This window comes from Python bivittatus, unplaced genomic scaffold (assembly GCF_059951505.1).
Source record: "Python bivittatus isolate LINGU-HERP-01145 unplaced genomic scaffold, Pbiv_v1 ctg000530_np1212, whole genome shotgun sequence".
NCBI classification, from domain to species: domain Eukaryota; kingdom Metazoa; phylum Chordata; class Lepidosauria; order Squamata; family Pythonidae; genus Python; species Python bivittatus.
In genome coordinates this window covers 10,653,054-10,670,660 of record NW_028277085.1, presented here as the reverse complement: position 1 = coordinate 10,670,660, position 17,607 = coordinate 10,653,054, and the positions used below count along the sequence as shown (strand labels likewise).

Sequence of the window (17,607 nt, the reverse complement as noted above, 5' to 3'; positions counted from 1 at the left end):
GTCTATTCAGAAGTATACACCTTTGGATATACTGGGGCTTACTCCCAAGCCAATTTGCAAGGAGCAACTTTAGACACGGGCCGAGCCACGGTCGTCTGAACAGGACCAGCTAAAGCGCCCGATGCCTGCAGGTGCCGGGAGCGGGCGGGATTTTGCAGCAGCAGCAGTTTCAACTGCGCCTATCCAGGGGGCAGTAATAGGTCGCGGGGAGGACTCTATCATTCATACAGAGAAGGGACGAAAAGCGGCGGAGGACGCGCAGGCGCCGAAGGGGTGGGACGGGAAAAACGCAGCCTGCTCTTCTGATTGGTTGGTTGGTCTTTTCCCCTCCCTTTCCCTCTCTCTTCTTCCTCTCCCCTCCAGAGGAATAGAGGTAAAGAGCGCCTCTGGGCGGGCTATGACCCGGAAGTGAACCCTCGCGCGTCGCCGACTCGATAGGGAGGAGGGAAAGGTAGTGAGGAGAAGACGAGGACGAGGGTAGACCCGGGCCTCCTCCGACCCGCCGGCTTGCTCCTTCCCGCTGTCGTCCTGGCCTCCTCAGGGAGCCCCTGCAGCCGCGGTGGAGGGCGAGTGACGAGCTCTCGATCCCTTGCGGGCAGAGAGACTGGCTGACGGACCGGGCCCGCTTTTCTCTTGGGGCCGCGGCCTTTTCGGTCCGTCCCTTGGGACACCTTTCCTCGAGGCCGCGTTGAACGTAAAGGCCAGAGGCTATCTTAGGGGGCGGGAGGGTCGCTTGGGCAAGGTGGACCCTTCAGGTTGTGGGGCTCCTTGGGTGGGGGTCCTCCTGAGCTTAGGCGTCGGGGGGATAAAGTGGGGGCTCCAGTGAGGCTGGGAGGGTGGGTTTCAAGCAAGGCAGGCGGGAATCCAGGGCACTAGAAGTCTTCAGGGATTAAAGAGAGCAGAGAACGAGGAAGTGGCTGTGGAGGGACAGGCTTGGGGTGTTTCAAGAGGTGCTTCATTCATTGGGGAAGGGAATAAAATCTTGAATAGGGGCTGCCAGAATTTCATTTTTTAAAACATAGCGGTGCTGTGTTTACCGTAGGAGAAATTAGAGTCCCTATCTGCATAAGCCCAGGTGGGTCTTTGGCATGTTCCACGTGGGTTTAGTGGGAAGGTTCTGTAGGGATCATGCAAGGTTTATGCATCTGGGGTAGGTGACAGTTTGGAAGAGAAGGCTTCACAGTGAATAAAAGGGGAGGCTGAACTTCAGCTGCTACAAGTCACAGACGGAAACAGTTCTTACTGGGGTGTAGGAGGCATTTCCCAAGAGAAAATTGAGAATGGAATTCGTTTCTGGGCATCAGTTCAGGCGTTCCTAGAAGCAATGGAGTTCTTGGATGTGAATTTTTAGAATATTTCTGAGAGTTGACGAAACAGTTTGCCTCCGGTCTGTGTCACTTGGAGTGAGACGTTTCATCCAGGATCAACTCTGAATCCTTTCCCCATCTCTTCCTGGTGTGGTTTTTCATCAAGCATCTCTGATGCCAGAACAAGGCCCCAGAATGAACGGTTTCTCTCTAGGTGAGCTATGTTGGCTCTTCTGCTGCCCACCTTGCCCTAGTCGCATAGCTGCCAAACTGGCTTTTCTACCCCCGGAGCCCACTTACACTGTGATGCAACTAGAACAGCAAGAAGGTACAGCTACAGTGGGGACGCCAACAAGCAGCTGTAGCCTGCATTTGACTGAGCGGGCTGACTGGCAGTATTCCCAACGAGAGCTGGATGCTGTTGAAGTCTTCTTTTCACGCACAGCCAGGGATAATCGGCTGGGATGCATGTTTGTTCGCTGTGCTCCTTCTAGCCGGTATACCTTGCTTTTCTCGCATGGCAATGCTGTTGACCTGGGCCAAATGTGCAGCTTCTATATTGGCCTCGGCTCCCGCATCAACTGCAATGTCTTCTCCTATGATTACTCGGGTTATGGAGTGAGCACTGGTAAACCATCTGAAAAAAACCTTTATGCGGACATCGATGCAGCTTGGCAGGCCTTAAGAACAAGGTAAACGCAAGTTGAGCAAAAGAACCTATGGAAATGGTGGCAGGTATTTTTAATCACATCTTTGGGATGCTACCTTGTTTGTAGCAGAATGATTATGAGTTGTTTTGATACAACCGTGTTGACTATTCCTTTTGTTGTTGATGTGACTCAGTTACAATCCCAAATATTCAATTACCATAGGTCCTTGCATGTAAGAAACCTTTGTGTTTCTTAAATAGAAACCTTCCTACTGCCAATGCTGCACAGCAAATCTTCCTTAAACAGTTGATTTTTGTAAGAAATTACAGTCTTTCCTGAGTGTCTCTGATTAAACTGAAAGTGGGAGGTTGCTACCAGGGACATACAAGCCTTTAATTGTATGTCAAGTAACCATTATCTAAAAGTGGGGTTAATGGTAACTTATGATTCAAGAAGATGGTAATAATGATGTTTTGTAATTTATTGATACTTTGCCATGAGATTTGGTTTTCTGCATTCTTAGACAACACAACAAAATAATGGTGACAACCAAAATACAGTTATGGTTGTGTTGTGCTAGGTAGGTAGTATCAAACCTATTATGTTAGAATGCTTAACCGTTTAACCTCTAATAAGTGGGTGAGGGCGTTCACATAAAGATCCTTCACTCACCAAGACTGATTTTAATAGGTGCAAAGTTCTTTTTCTTTTTTACAACCTGTAATAATCAGGAGTGTAGTGTTGTTTGCTTTTAGGGCTTTGGCTTTATTTTGCCAAACACCATGTCAACTGATAACCCTGGGAGTGGAAGTCCGAATACTATAGGGCATCAAGTTGAGGTAGACTGCTTTTACATTAATCTTTGGCAGGTTGTTGGTGGTATAATATAGGTGTGTGCTCCAAAGAAGACTCATAGCAAACTTGCTTTGGATTCAGCATGTTATTTTGAATATATCAGTTTAATATCTGGCTTGAAATTAATATTGAATCCCTGCAGTCTTGAATACAGATGACTGAGGCTGAAGTCTTTCATGTTTTCTTCCAGCTTCTCAGTCTATTATTCCTGTTCTCAGTGAAGAAAGAATGTAAATTATACTCAGTTACCTGGAAATGAGCCCCACTGAACTTAACAGAAGGAATTACTGAGTACTCACGTACAGGCTTACATAGGATACCACCTATCCTCTGTGAATAATAATCTCTCACTTTGGGGTATATAGGTGAGGTTTACTTAGTATATGGATGGAAGACTACCAGGAAGTCCCAGGCCTTGGTAGTCAAAGAAACTTTCCAGAAGAAGGCAGAGGCATATCATTTCCATATTGTTGCCATTAATGCATTCAGCAGGTGTTGAGCTCAACTCAAGTGTGTTTTTATTCTCTCATGTTTTGAAACACATGCAATCCAGTTGCAGTCAGAGACTCTGAAGCTCATCACATCATAAGGAAATTAAGGTGGCAATTTTTCCCCAACCCTTCCTTCACACAAACTTCTTTATCCTGGTGAGAAAGCTAGGACCTTTCATTTTGTGTTCATGTGTTTTTATAATTTTTATAATCTTAGTAAAAGGAACTATCTAAATCTGTTCTGAATATAGTAACTCCCTTTCCAACTGTGATGAATTCACATATTCTTTGTGCAGTATTGCACAAGTTTATTTTTTCCAAACCACAAAGGTACATGCTGCATGCTCGCCATGAGTAGAATAATTAATCACACAAGTTAATTCAGGTTATTAGTCACGGCCCTATTTAATAAAAGTACTTGTGCACATTCAGTCAGAGAACTGAGATGAAATGAGCTAGCATAATTCGTGCTGGGCAGAGCTTTCTGTTTTAATTGCAAAGTAATGTTCAGTAACTGATAACAGAGAAAACCCATTTGTACAAAGGTCTGATCAGGGTTGGAGCTCCTTATCAGGGCTGGGAAAGATTGATTTATTTCTTCCTCAACTGCCTTCATTTCATTAGACTTTCTGAAAGGCGAAATAGAGAACCAGAACAATGCTGCAAGAGAGATTTTGTTTTATGCCTGTCCTGCCACTTGGCTGTCTTAATTGGTTTATTCCCCAACTGGATTTAGGTGAAGCCATGATGTAGTTCAACTGTCTTAAAATAAATCAGTTCAGGTTGTAAGTCAGAGGTTCTTGGTCTTTCCTATGGTCAAGCTTTTATTTATTTTATGTATTGGTTAGATTTGTATCCAGCCTTTTTGTATACTGAATCAAATCAAGATATTAGTTTCTAGATTCAGTCTTATTAGTTGAGTAAGCCATACTTTTAAAACATTCCGCTTTACTAATGTGATTTTTTTTTTTTTTGCTTTTAAATGAAAATGTTCACTTTTTAGCATCTGTTAAAGGCTAGATTCTGAGTTTCAAAAAACTTCTATGACTTGCTTAATAATCTGTTGTGATTGTTTCTGGTTCTTTGTTAAATATGTTTGGATCTAACTATAGTTCATTGGCCTGAAATTTCAGTCTGGTGGCTTTAAATATTTCTTTATATTCTAAGGCAGATATTGACTAGAACCACCTTCTTTTATGGTTAACGAAATAATTAATTCCTTAGGCTTTATTTCCTTCATAGTTTCTGATACATCTAAAATGATTCCGGCTCAAACAACTTCATGATGCAGAATTTACTCCCTCTTAGGAATTCAAATTACAAAAATGGGATGGACTTAAAACAAGTTGGATTATTTAAATACTTTTCCTACTAATCAGTAATCAGCCTTCTGATATAAACCTGTTTGGTAAACTTCAGTTGATGTCCTGGCTGTATACCTTAGGCTGAACCATGGTTATTTAGCTAAGTTTTACTCAGTAACCCACAATTAACTAAGTTTGCAAAACATACTAAGCTGTTCACCATGTTTTACAAACCATACCAGTTGGTTTTGCGCACACACTAATCCACAATGAAAAAAAGGCTTTTAATACAGTGTGAGAATCCAGTCATATGAATTATGCAACAACAGTGGCTTAAAATTCCTTATTGGTATTGTGTGCATATACATTGCATATGTACCATGATTATCACATGTTAGATCTATGTCCCACTGGGAAGCTTAAGGCAGCTTACATGCGTGTCTCTGTTTTATCCCAAAAAAAGAGCCTTTGAGGTAGATTTGGTGAAGAGAGTGACTGATCCAAAGTCACTCAGTGAACTTGCCTGGATGAAGATGGTTTTGAGTCCCACTCCAAAACATTAGCTGCTATTTGCACTGTTTGATATACAGTTGTTGTTTTTTTTATGGTCTGGTTTCCTAATGCCATTCTTTAATTATCACAGGTGGGTGCCTATTTATAAGCCAACTGCGTGTTAATATATATGCCTGTAAAGCATTCAGATGGCAAAAGAAGAAGCTTGTATCCTGTTCCAGAAAACCTGGAGGAGAACTTCCTCTGTTGGGTATCTGTTCCAAAATTGTTCCCCAGAGCCTGAGTTTGAATAGATATTGTGTATCACTCCAATTAAAAAACAAAACAAAACACCATACAGGAATGTAGCTGAGTTCTTCTGAATTATTAATAATTTGGTCAGCAAAGGGAATTCTTCATGGCCAGCAAATGCTTTCTTCCTGTGATAAATAACCTTTTAGATGTCTAATACTTCCTGTGCTGAAGGGCATCTTTAATTAAATGCAACTAACTCATTAACCATACACAGAGCACAAAAGTTAGTTTTTCTAAACAAACCAGAATGGTAAAAAAAAAATGCATAAGTGTTTATTGGTGGAACTCTAAAATCTAAGTTTTTGTGCTGTGGAAGCAGAGGGATGTATGTTGCAAAGCTTTAGGCCATGCTTTCACAAGAAGTTTCTTATGTTGGAGAAATCCAGTAGTATCAGTTGCCAATGTTAGGAGTTGGTATAAGATGTGGCAGTTGCATTTAGCCCTCCCCCATCCTCCATTTTCTATAGAAAAATGACTTGGGAATTCAGAGAGTAAGAGGCAACTAGCTTTGTGTAACAGTTTGCATGAAGTATTACATTGGAAAAGCTGTATTCTGTATCAGGAAAGAAAGGGTAACACTATCCCAGAGCCATGTTTGCAGAAGGGTAGATAGAGCAAGTCCCAATGAGTTGTTTTTTTTTTAATTTAAGCTGCTTTGGAATCTTTCAGGAATCAAAAAGGTGGTATGGTAGTAAAAATCCTAGGTTTTGTGCCATTCAGAAATGGAGGAGGATAGTGGGAGCAGGAATGTGACTTATTTTGGTTTTGTGAGGGGGAAAAAAACTGTTTTAGGGTTTCATAGTCTTACAATAGAAGTTAGAAAATATCACCTCAATATTGCAGAAGGATCTAAATTTGGGGAAATAGTAGTTTGTAGGGCAACATCAACCTGCTGCTGTTTATGTGTACAATTGCTGCTGTTGAGGCACTTTCTGGTTCCTCCTTTAGCCTTAAAAGTTATGTTTCTATATATGCATCTACCCCCCAAAAATGCAGAAGGCTGATTATTAGAGAACAAGAGGCAAATGGTTGCATGCTTGTTTATCTGATCCTGAACTGTAAAAGAGAAAAATATTTGAAATCTTTTCTTAGCACTCTTTGTGTATCACAATACACAAGTTCTGGTGCTTTAGTAGTCCCATCACAACAGGTTGGCTCTAATAACAACATGGATACTTGCTTAAAGCTTATAAGTAAATTTTGTTGCAAATCTGACTCTTTCCTCTTTCACACTAGTTTTTTAAAGCACTACCATTGTGGTCTTAAAGGCCATTAAGTTCTGATTTACTTCCTAAATAAGCAACTGGTGTAAATATCTGTGTTATGCTAGCAGCCATAAAGCAAATATGTAGGATTCACACATGGTACACCAAGTTCCATCTCAGTGTATCAGTGTGAGAAACAACAGCCAGCTTTCTAAACTTCCTAGATTTCTGCAGGCCCTTACTGTCTGAACTTTCAGACTCAATCTTGTATTTGTTACAAGAGAAGAAGCTTACTTATTCCTAGTTTTGCACAAAAGGATAACATCTCATATACATGACTCTTCTTAATAAATGAAAGGCTTTCATTCCAAGAACGCTTATGTTTGATTTCTATCATGAACCCACACATTAGCAGAGATACCTTCCTATCTTTATGATCACTTTGGTCCTATTGCTCTTGGTCTTTCAGAGTAATGCAGACTATATAATTGATGTTTATGGGGTGTAAAACTACTTGACAATTTCTTGATTATTTCAACCCCTAGCAGGAAGTAATTAATGAGGCTCAAAGTTGTTATTGTGTATTTATATATGAAATAAATCAGGATACATGAAGCTGAAATTTCTTTTTGTTCTTACCATTGCCTGTTCCTGTCTCTTAAAACAAAATAGGCTCCAACATACGTTTTTTTCAGTTTTGCCAGAACTTATACTGTTTAGATTATCTTGGGGGATAAATGTGCATTTTAATAAGGCCAGCAGTATAGGATCATTGTAAAATAATTATTGCTGGTATTTGTATTTTTATTTACCATACAAATGAATGTTTTCCAGTCTATGTTTTCTTCTAAACTTGTTGGAACATACTTTACTTTTAAGGAGTAGTTAAAATTTTCCATTTACTTCAGTAAAGTAGACCACTTTGGAATAAAATTGTTGGTTAGATATGTATAATATATTTGTCTTTATTCCCACCCTAAAGATCCTCATATTGCAATACTATTTCTAAAATGTAAGGAGGAAAATGCATAAGACACTTGACTATCATTAAGTAGTAGTTAATGATATGTATATGTACGTACATCAGAAAATTGGATTTTTAATAGTGAGTTAGGATAGAAATGGTGGTCGTGGCAGCTGCAAAGCCAACTGTGTCTCATTGAGAGGTATTTTGCAGTCAAGCAGCAAGGACTTGATATTGATGTGAGGTGCCTGTGGTCAAAAGATTTGCTTGCTAGTGCAAGGTGTACAGAGTATAAATATTGTTTTTCAAGAAGAGTAACTCAAGGCTGTATTACTTTAAAATAAATGTTTGAAGTTTTGTAAGTTTAACAGATGGTAGCAAAGAGACTCCAAAACCAGTTGTTTAATTTCAGTTTGTTTTGACAAAAATGCATTGCCATGCAACTGGACAGTTCAAGCTAGATTGGATAGTTTTATGTGTGTGCGTCACAGAATCGTAATGGGCTCCACACTGAGAGGTCCTTTTAATACTTTTGCAGTTACAGCTCTCTGTGACTAAAGTGTGTGTAAATGTAATTTAAAGCTGGAATCCTAAACATTTAATAGGAAATCCTGTTGAAATTAGCAGGATTTAATTCCATTAAGGAAATATTTACAAGTTGATTGTGTGATGGCCAAATGTAATTTGATAGGCTTATTTACAGATTCTTAAACACTACTTCATCTCTGCTTGCTTGTTGACACACTTGAGTTGCATGTGTGAAGCAACACTGTATTGAAAAGCATTGCTTTGGAGGTCACATGACATTCCGTAGACTTCACTCTGCAGTGGTTCCTTTACAGTTGCACAATTGATGTGACACGCACAGAAGAAATGAACAAACATAAATACATCAGCTAAGTGTGCGTTACTGCTAAATTATGTAGCCCACTCAGTCAGTAGGTACTTTTTTGGAAAACAAACCTATGTGCAGATGCTGAAAAAGGAAGTATATGAAATAGAAATAGATAAATAAATTTGTGGAAAAATAAAATATATGGAGCAGTAAGCTATCATTCTTCTTTAGGGACATGCTGTGTTCAAAATTGTTTGGCTTGGGAAAAACTGGACCTGTAATTTCTGGTGTACCTTGGGTTTGTCTGTGTGTACATTGAGCTTTTGTTTCAGAATGCAGAACACAGTCAGCCAGCCCCAACACTGGCTTATACACTAAACATTACATTTTCAACCCTGTATTTTCCACCATGTCTATCTTTTCTACTCCCTTCCTCCAAAACATGTATTTGCCATCCTGCTGTTTTAGGGATTTTTGTAAGGGATGATCTGTACAGGAGCAATTTGCTCATAAATTTTATCCTGGATGTTCCATAAAGTCACATAGTTTTCTGTTTTCTCAGAGACATCCCCCCTCCCCTTTTGCTTCAAAGAAAATATTTTTAGGAGTGAGTCTGCAACTCTCCTTGAAAATATATTGGGCACTCTAAAGCTGGACTACTAGGAATGTGACTCAGGCAGCCTGCTCCAACCTGATAATTCTACTGTAGGTCAAATATGTTAATGTATTGCTTTAACTATATCTGTGTCTTCGTCTATATATCTATATCTATGTACACACACACACACACACACAATCATGCCATAACCATGTACACTTGATGAAGAATACAGTAGTGTCTTCATATCAGCCATTTAAAATAAGCAGTTTTTCCCATTTTGCAAGCAGGGAAACTGAGGCAGGAATAAATTGTCATTCAGATCCATGTAGTGCCTTAATAAAGAACTCAGAACAGTGCTTCATGCCTAGGGCTGGAGAAGCCTGGAATGCCGATATTTGCTCAAATAATTTATAATAATTAATTACCAACCTCTTTCATCCATGTTTTAATGCTTCCCTACTTTTCCCCATCCTCTCTAGAGTCATCTGCCTGCCTGAAGGACTTGGAGTTGACCATCTGAAACATTGGTGTCTAGCTGAAACATAAATGCTGTGGGCAGCTAGAATTGGTGTGGTTGCTAGGAATGTGGCAAGATGTGAAACCTTTTTCTCTAATGAAGTGTAGTGGTGGTTACTGTCCAGACAAAAAGAATTAAGGCCAAAATGATAAATTGTTTCAGACTGCTTGGTTGATAATCTGTGCTTTTTGCCTTTCCCCTTATATTTTCCTACTACCATACCCCGAGTATAATTCGTGTGTTACATACAAGCTGTATGTAAAGCTGTATGTATACAGTACTGTGTATTTCCAGAACTGTACAAAACCATCCCTGGATTTGGCAATGTCTTAATACATTTGAAGCTTATATCTAAAAAAAAAGTTGTTTTTTCCCTAAAAGAACAAATTGCTTTTTAAAAAATAAAATGCCTATCTGTTCTCCTTCTCTTTCCCCTTGCAGGTATGGTGTCAGTCCCGAAAACATCATTCTGTATGGACAGAGTATTGGAACTGTTCCTACTGTAGACCTGGCATCTCGGTACGAGTGTGCCGCTGTAATCCTTCATTCACCTTTGATGTCTGGATTGAGGGTAGCTTTCCCTGATACCAGAAAAACATATTGCTTTGATGCTTTTCCAAGGTATGTGCAGAATTCCATCTGAGGGAAGCATTGTTCATTAAGAATAGTTAAATTCCATTTGTAGCCTTTTAAAAAAAGCTTATGCATTCTTTTATTCAGTTAAGCAACACTAATGATATGGAGGAAGTCTATATATGCAGTCATCTGTATGCACTGAGACACTTACTTCGTTTGACTTACATCTCACACCGTTTATCCTAACGTGAATTCTTTAAGATGCCTTTTTCACTTCCATTATGAGTGCCATGAACTTTTCCTCCGTGTTCATTTGGTGGCATGTCTGTTGTGCTATTTGCAGTCATATGGAAGGAGACAGAATCTTCCACTGTACTCCTTGTGTGATTGACACTATGTATTTGTATAAGTATAGACAATCCAAGATTAGCAGTTCTGGGACTTTTTAATGTTTTACTAATGATTTTTCTGATAGGGAACTATAACTGCAGAGAGCTCTGTTAGCCAGGGGTAAGTAACCTTCCCAGTGTTGCCTAACTATGCTTGCCAGCATCCCTTGCCATTGGGCAGCCCTAGGGCTGCTGTGAGGTGCAGTAGGTCAGCATCTGGAGGGTCACAAGTTGCCAGCTCCTGTTTTTGGCCCCATCTGTAGGTTGTTCAGTATGCGTCTTACATATATACTCAACTAAAACTTTGCACATGTAGTGGTACACTATTCACTGTGTAACCTGAGCCATCATTTGACAAGCTGCAGATGCAGTTATAATTAAGTCTATATTTCCCTAGAGTTTGGAATGGACGGCATGAATTGTCCTACTATAATGGATTGATATCTGCAGGAAAAATAGCAGAAATTATAAAAACAGTAATAATCATCAGGGGTCTCTGTTCTCTAATAGAATAGCAGCAGGACCGAGCTGAGCAGTATTAGAGGGGGAAAGTAGCTAAGCTCCATTGCCTTTGAAGTAAATCTAATCTTTGGGATGATTTCCTAGAGCTTGGAGCAAAGTGTTGGTATTGCACTGCTTGGTTGTGAAATGAGCCCATTTGCTGCAAAATATGTAAAGCTGCTTAGCAAGGTAACCACATACTGGTTATGCATTGTTCTTTCCAGTGAGAGTGTTTAAGGTTGGCAAGTTTGAAAATGCCATTTTAAAATTTTTCATAGAACTGGTAGTACAAATATCTGAGTATTTGGAAAATCAGAACTATAATTATATAGAAAATAGAATTTCACAGTCAGCCAGAGCCTCCATCCAGCTCGCTCTCTTTCGGATTCTCAAGACTATTCTTTCTTCAGCAAGAAAGATGATCAGAGAGATGTTGGTGCCCAATAGCTCTTCCTCACTGGAAAAGCCCATCTGACTGCCATGGGAAAGTTTTTCTGCCTACCTCCTATCTGCTAGTCTTTGCAGTTTCCTCCTCTTTCTTCCTGCATGCCAGCTAGGCATTTAAGATGCCCCTTTTTATGGTAAAGCAAAAGGTTTTCCCCAGAAATTGTCCCAGACAGATCAAACTGTATTACATAGAGTTCTGTTATTCCATGAAGGCAGCTTTTAGGGGGATATACTTTATTGGTCAATATCATTTTTAGGAACTTTCTCTACCCATCTCACATTTTTCCCACCACCATTTATAAAAGTTACAAATATTTACAATATGACTAACTCTTTCCCTGAGGATTCAGGTTTTTAAAACTTATTTACGTGGTTTGGGACAGAGTTTGGAGGAAATGGACCAAGTTAAACAGCAGGTGAAACATTGGATGCAGGAAGCGAGGGGGCAGGGTGGAGATCAGTGGACATCATATATTGCAAAGCTTTGGCTTTCTGTGAAGGTATTTTTCCCTGAAAGTCTCAATTCACTGTGCATGTTAAACACCTCCATCCTTGCATGGGTGCCTGCTTGCTTGCCTTGTAAGCCAGATTACACTGATTTTTTTTTGGTTTTGTTTTGTTTTGCTGATGTTGGGACCTCATCAGAATCTTGTCTCTGTCAATCACTCTAGCTGCAGCACAGTGTGGTTAGGAATATCAAGTTAGTCTAACAGACTTTCAGTACAGCTCGCTGAGCTGGTGATACGATGCTTTCCAGGAGCTTGCAAACTACAAATATTTGGTGAAATGCATGGCTGAGGATAAATGGCACTATTACATACAGTACTGTGGAGAGGCTTGCTAAGCAAGGGAGCATAAACAATAATCTAGCCTTTCAGAATGTGTAAAAGACTTCTCCATGTGGAATTTTAAGGCAAACGTTGCACAAGTTATAAATGTCCACTTTTATTAGGCAATGTGTAGCTGGTTTTAACAAAGTGTGTCTGTTTCTCTGTCTTATGTGTTCAGGTTGTGATGATAGCTAAGATCAAGATTAGCTAAGTTGCTCTAGAGAGAATGTGGGAACTAAATTATTATTCACTACCTTGTCAAATATAGAAGACCGGGGTCATTAAGTGTGGATTAGGGGAAAAAAATATTTGGGAGATTTCCTGCTTGGTGTAGATATATATAAAGACAGTCCTCAAATGTTCTTAATCGGTGGTGCATTGCAAAGGACTGAGAAGCCCAAGTGCAAACATTTATATAGCATTTTCCAGTTCCTATTTTTTTAATTTAGTCTACATCTGCATAGGGTGTCTTGGAGGATGAACTGGAGAGGTAAAACTGCACTCTATCCTGAACTTTTGGGAGAAAGTATGGGACTAAAATGTAGTAAAGAAACAAAGTATTCTAATCCTGTGTGTGCATTTAGCAGTATCACTAAGTTCAGTGAGGCTTATTGAGAAATCATGCCTGTGAAGGCAATTTTAATTTCTCAGAGAGCCAAGGAAAATTTAGATTTAGACCCTTAATCTAAGCCTCACCCTTCCTTGCCACACTGAAGCATGGAGCTGATGTACAACTGTTGATTGACTGACCTGTCACCTCCTTTGGTAAGAAAAACAAATGCTGTAACCACTTCTTTATGCGAACATGAGGAGATCCAAAATACTGTCTCAGCTGGGCAGCCCTTGTGTTTCTTAATTTCTGTCCTGCTGAATCCCAAGGAGGTTTTGATACCAGCAGCTCAGTATTCTGTCTCCCACCTTTGCTCAGCAAAGCCCCAGTCCCAGACCTCTTCAGCCATTCCTCCTCAGTATATGGGCAACCTATTTCCCTTTGCTTCTTTTCCTTCCTTCCTTCCATCCAGTCTGCTGTTGTAAATTGGCAGTTGAGATGTAGGGTGTGTGAGTGCACACATGTGCCAAGATCATTGCAGAGACTCACCTTGATGACATTTCATCCTTCCTGAATTCAAAAGGGGGCTTCTCTCTTGAGAAGCAAATGTAGAGATTTATCCCCTGACTGTAAGAGAATATTTCCCCCCCCTCAAAGTGCATTTATGCAGGGAGAGGTCATAAGAAATTCTTGTGTACAGCCTGGGGAGTCACCACAAGAATGTGATAGCCATGAGTGTCCAGTGACTTCTGTGTTTTAACCACAAGCCTATCAGCAGCAAATACCAAGCTGCCTTTTAGAGCAGATGAAGCCTTCACACAAGGCATGTTTGGACAGCCTTGGCAGAAAAGAATGAGCAAATGGTTCTTTTTATTGATATGTAATATTCTATGTTAATTAGGCCATGGCATCCTTTCCCTGGCTTCAAAAGTGGCCAATCTGAATTGGCCGTTATTCTTCTATCTTATTACAGGGTGTAGGAACAGTTGTCATTCTGTTTGGCTAATCTAGTCCAGTGGCTTTCCCACAACTTTACATGTGTTCCTTCCACAAGAGCAGCCCTGATGAATTGGACCAAAAATTCCTCAGTCCAGTGCCTGGCTTTCCCCAAAGACCTCTAAGAAGGCCATGAACAGAACACAGAATCTCCTGCTTTTGCTTCCAGTGGCTGGAATTCAGAAATATACCTGGAGGTCCCATACAGCCATCAAGCCTCACTGATGTGTTTTCACCCGAACTTGGGAGGTGGTGGCATGTTTTCAGTAGAAGGGTATTCTGATTCTCCAGATGCTGCTGGACAATGACACCAATGATGTTAACAAGTGTAGCCAAGGGAGAAGGATGCTGGGAGTGGTAGTTCAATAGTGGGAGAGGCCCAGATGTCAAAAAGGTTTTCAGGTACCGGAGAGCCTGTTGGACTACCTCGTCTTATTTGAGAATGATGCTTATTACACATCCAGTGCTTTTCAGTGCCATCTATTTCTAGTGAACCTATGGGCTCTTTTTTAGGAATTAGGCCTGTTGTTGATGGCCTTCTCCTTTAGAAACCTCAAGGTTCCTGAAAATAGTTGCAAGAAACAAGAGAATTGCTGAATGTTGCGTCCTCTTTAATAATACATCGATTTTGTGCTTATTTCCTCAGCATTGACAAGATTTCAAAAGTAACCTCTCCCGTTTTGGTGATTCACGGTACAGAAGATGAAGTAATAGATTTTTCGCATGGTTTGGCAATGTATGAGCGATGCCCCCGGGCTGTGGAGCCCCTTTGGGTGGAAGGGGCTGGCCACAACGACATAGAGCTTTATGCACAGTATCTAGAACGACTAAAACAGTTCATATCTCATGAACTTCCTAACTCCTGAAGAAACCTACAGTACTTGATTTTTTTTCTTTTTTCTTTTTTCTTTTTTTTTACCTCATTTAACTGTGAATAGAAGAATTTACCTGTTTTTGCACATGCATTAACTGGATTAACTGTAATAGCTTTATACTATGAAGAAAAGCCCTTTTGTTAGGGTGGATCCAATCAAGTCTTGACTGTCTCCTTTTTTATATCAGGAAGCTATTCTAATGGTCACTACTGTAACCCACAATATTTTGTACTTACCTTACACTAGAAGAGTTGGAGATGTAGAAGGACAATGAATGAAAGTGAGGACGCTACTTAATCTAAGTGCAGTATAATATTTCCACATTTTCCTATCCTGCCCTTCAGGTAGCTTGTCTTAGATATCTGTATGTATAGGGTTTTTTTTTTCCCTCCCCCTTTTTAAAATCTTCCCATGATCTGGAATGCAAAGGATCTGGACCACAGCTTCAGTCTTAGAGCATTTTCCATGTAACATTTTTAAACTGTGTTATTGTAACTGGAAAGGATTTTTGTGGTGATTTCGCATTGTGTTTCTTAGGGGCGCATTTTTGGTGACTTTTCCTTCCTAACTACAATAAATAATGAAAATTTCTGGGACATGCCCACAGTTGGTACACTGAGGTAATTCTCGAGCAACGTTTCAATTGTCTTTTTTCAAATTTACAAAATGAAATATTTGGACAGGTATAATGACTGAAATGGATAAATCTTTTAATTCTTTAAAAAAAAAAACTGGAAGAAATGTACAAATTTACTAACCCCATTGCTAAGATAATGTTCGCAACCTTGACTAAGAGCCAGCTTTGGCAGTTACTTGTGTGAGGCATTCCTTATAAAAGGTTTTTTAAAATATTGTATATAAGTGAGATTACTTTAATGCATAACTCCTGACAATTTTTAAATTTAAGTCTAGTTAACAAATTCTGATTTATATATGAATATGTTTTGTTATAAGTTTTTATCCCTGCCTTGCTTTGCTATTAAAAGTTTTATAAGATTTCCAGGACAACTAAAAAATTGCACATTTGTTTTTGATGAATTTGTGTAACTCTCATTGAAACTGATCCTTTTTTTGTTTAGGGGAAATTTTTCATTCTGACACTGGAATTGCACAGAATATGCAAAACACTCTTAAAATCATTACACTACGAGGCCTAAGGTTTTGTCCCCAAATTGAATGGCCTTAAATGTACTGTAAGCCTTTGATTGTTGTACAAACAGATTGCAATTGATTATGGTTTGTGTATTTGTTGCCAGAATGCAACAACAGTGGTTGTAATGGAATAAAGGATGCATGGAATAGTGATGATCAATTATTGTATTGCTTTTTCCTGTCATTGAACTGTAATTGAGGGTATATAACCAAACATTCCTATTGATATCTACCAAAGGATGATAGAAGCAGGAGTGAAGCTTTCATTGAGATATTATTTTGTGCAATATGGAAGCAGTGTGGTTTAATGGTGGTACTGCTGGGGTTGAAGAGGTGAATTTGAATCACTGATCCGCATTTTAGAAAGAGGCATTGGTAGACTCCATGCTCTTCATAAGGATGTTAATTCTGAGGTCATCTTGGCATCTGCCATGAGTAGGCTATGCTGGGCTTCGATGTGTTTTGGTTTTACACAGATCTTTATTCCAGTTTATTGGCATTCAAATATTTTGCTTTTGGGGACTAAAAATTCCACCAAGTGTTTCCTACAGTGGGGCAAAAAAGTATTTAGTCAGCCACCAATTGTGCAAGTTCTCCCACTTAAAAAGATGAGAGAGACCTGTAATTTTCATCATAGGTATACCTCAACTATGAGAGACAAAATGGGGAAAAAAATCCAGAAAATCACATTGTCTGATTTGTAAAGAATTTATTTGCAAATCATGGTGGGAAATAAGTATTTGGTCAATATCAAAAGTTCATCTCAATACTTTGTTATATATCCTTTGTTGGCAATGACAGAGGTCAAACGTTTTCTGTAAGTCTTCACAAGGTTTTCACACACTGTTGCTGGTATTTTGGCCCATTCCTCCATGCAGATCTCCTCTAGAGCAGTGATGTTTTGGGGCTGTCACTGGGCAACACGGACTTTCAACTCCCTCCAAAGGTTTTCCATGGGGTTGAGATCTGGAGACTGGCTAGGCCACTCCAGGACCTTGAAATGCTTCTTACGAAGCCACTCCTTCGTTGCCCGGGCGGTGTGTTTGGGATCATTGTCATGCTGAAAGACCCAGCCACGTTTCATCTTCAATGCCCTTGCTGATGGAAGGAGGTGTTCACTCAAAATCTCACGATACATGGCCCCATTCATTCTTTCCTTTACACAGATCAGTCGTCCTGGTCCCTTTGCAGAAAAACAGCCCCAAAGCATGATGTTTCCACTCCCATGCTTCACAGTAGGTATGGTGTTCTTTGGATGCAACTCAGCATTCTCTCTCCTCCAAACACGACGAGTTGAGTTTAGACCAAAACATTCTACTTTGGTTTCATCTGACCATATGACATTCTCCCAATCCTCTTCTGGATCATCCAAATGCTCTCTAGCAAACTTCAGACAGGCCCAGACATGTACTGGCTTAAGCAGGGGGACATGTCTGGCACTGCAGGATTTGAGTCCCTGGCGGCATAGTGTGTTACTGATGGTAGTAGCCTTTGTTACTTTGGTCCCAGCTCTCTGCAGGTCATTCACTAGGTCCCCCCATGTGGTTCTGGGATTTTTGCTCACCATTCTTGTGATCATTTTGACCCCACAGGGTGAGGTCTTGCATGGAGCCCCAGATCAAGGGAGATTATCAGTGGTCTTGTATGTCTTCCATTTTCTAATTATTGCTCCCACAGTTGATTTCTTCACACCAAGCTGCTTGCCTATTGCAGATTCAGTCTTCCCAGCCTGGTGCAGGTCTATAATTTTGCTTC

At 40.0% G+C, this 17,607-nt stretch overlaps 1 protein-coding gene across 1 annotated transcript; it reads left to right on the top strand.

Annotated features, from left to right (window-relative positions):
- Positions 1–408: 408 nt before the first annotated feature.
- ABHD17C (abhydrolase domain containing 17C, depalmitoylase) lies at positions 409–16,012 on the top strand. Its single transcript, XM_007432110.3, has 3 exons — positions 409–1,999; positions 9,978–10,157; positions 14,472–16,012. The coding sequence occupies exons 1-3, from the start codon at positions 1,482–1,484 to the stop codon at positions 14,689–14,691; spliced, it is 918 nt and encodes a 305-aa protein (XP_007432172.1). The 5' UTR covers positions 409–1,481; the 3' UTR covers positions 14,692–16,012.
- Positions 16,013–17,607: the final 1,595 nt, after the last annotated feature.

Coding starts and splice junctions, on each gene's coding strand:
- ABHD17C (XM_007432110.3), top strand. CDS start 1,482: ATGCCAGAACAAGGCCCCAGAATGAACGGTTTCTCTCTAGGTGAGCTA. Junction 2,000..9,977: donor TGGCAGGCCTTAAGAACAAG/GTAAACGCAAGT, acceptor TTCCCCTTGCAG/GTATGGTGTCAGTCCCGAAA. Junction 10,158..14,471: donor TGCTTTGATGCTTTTCCAAG/GTATGTGCAGAA, acceptor TTATTTCCTCAG/CATTGACAAGATTTCAAAAG.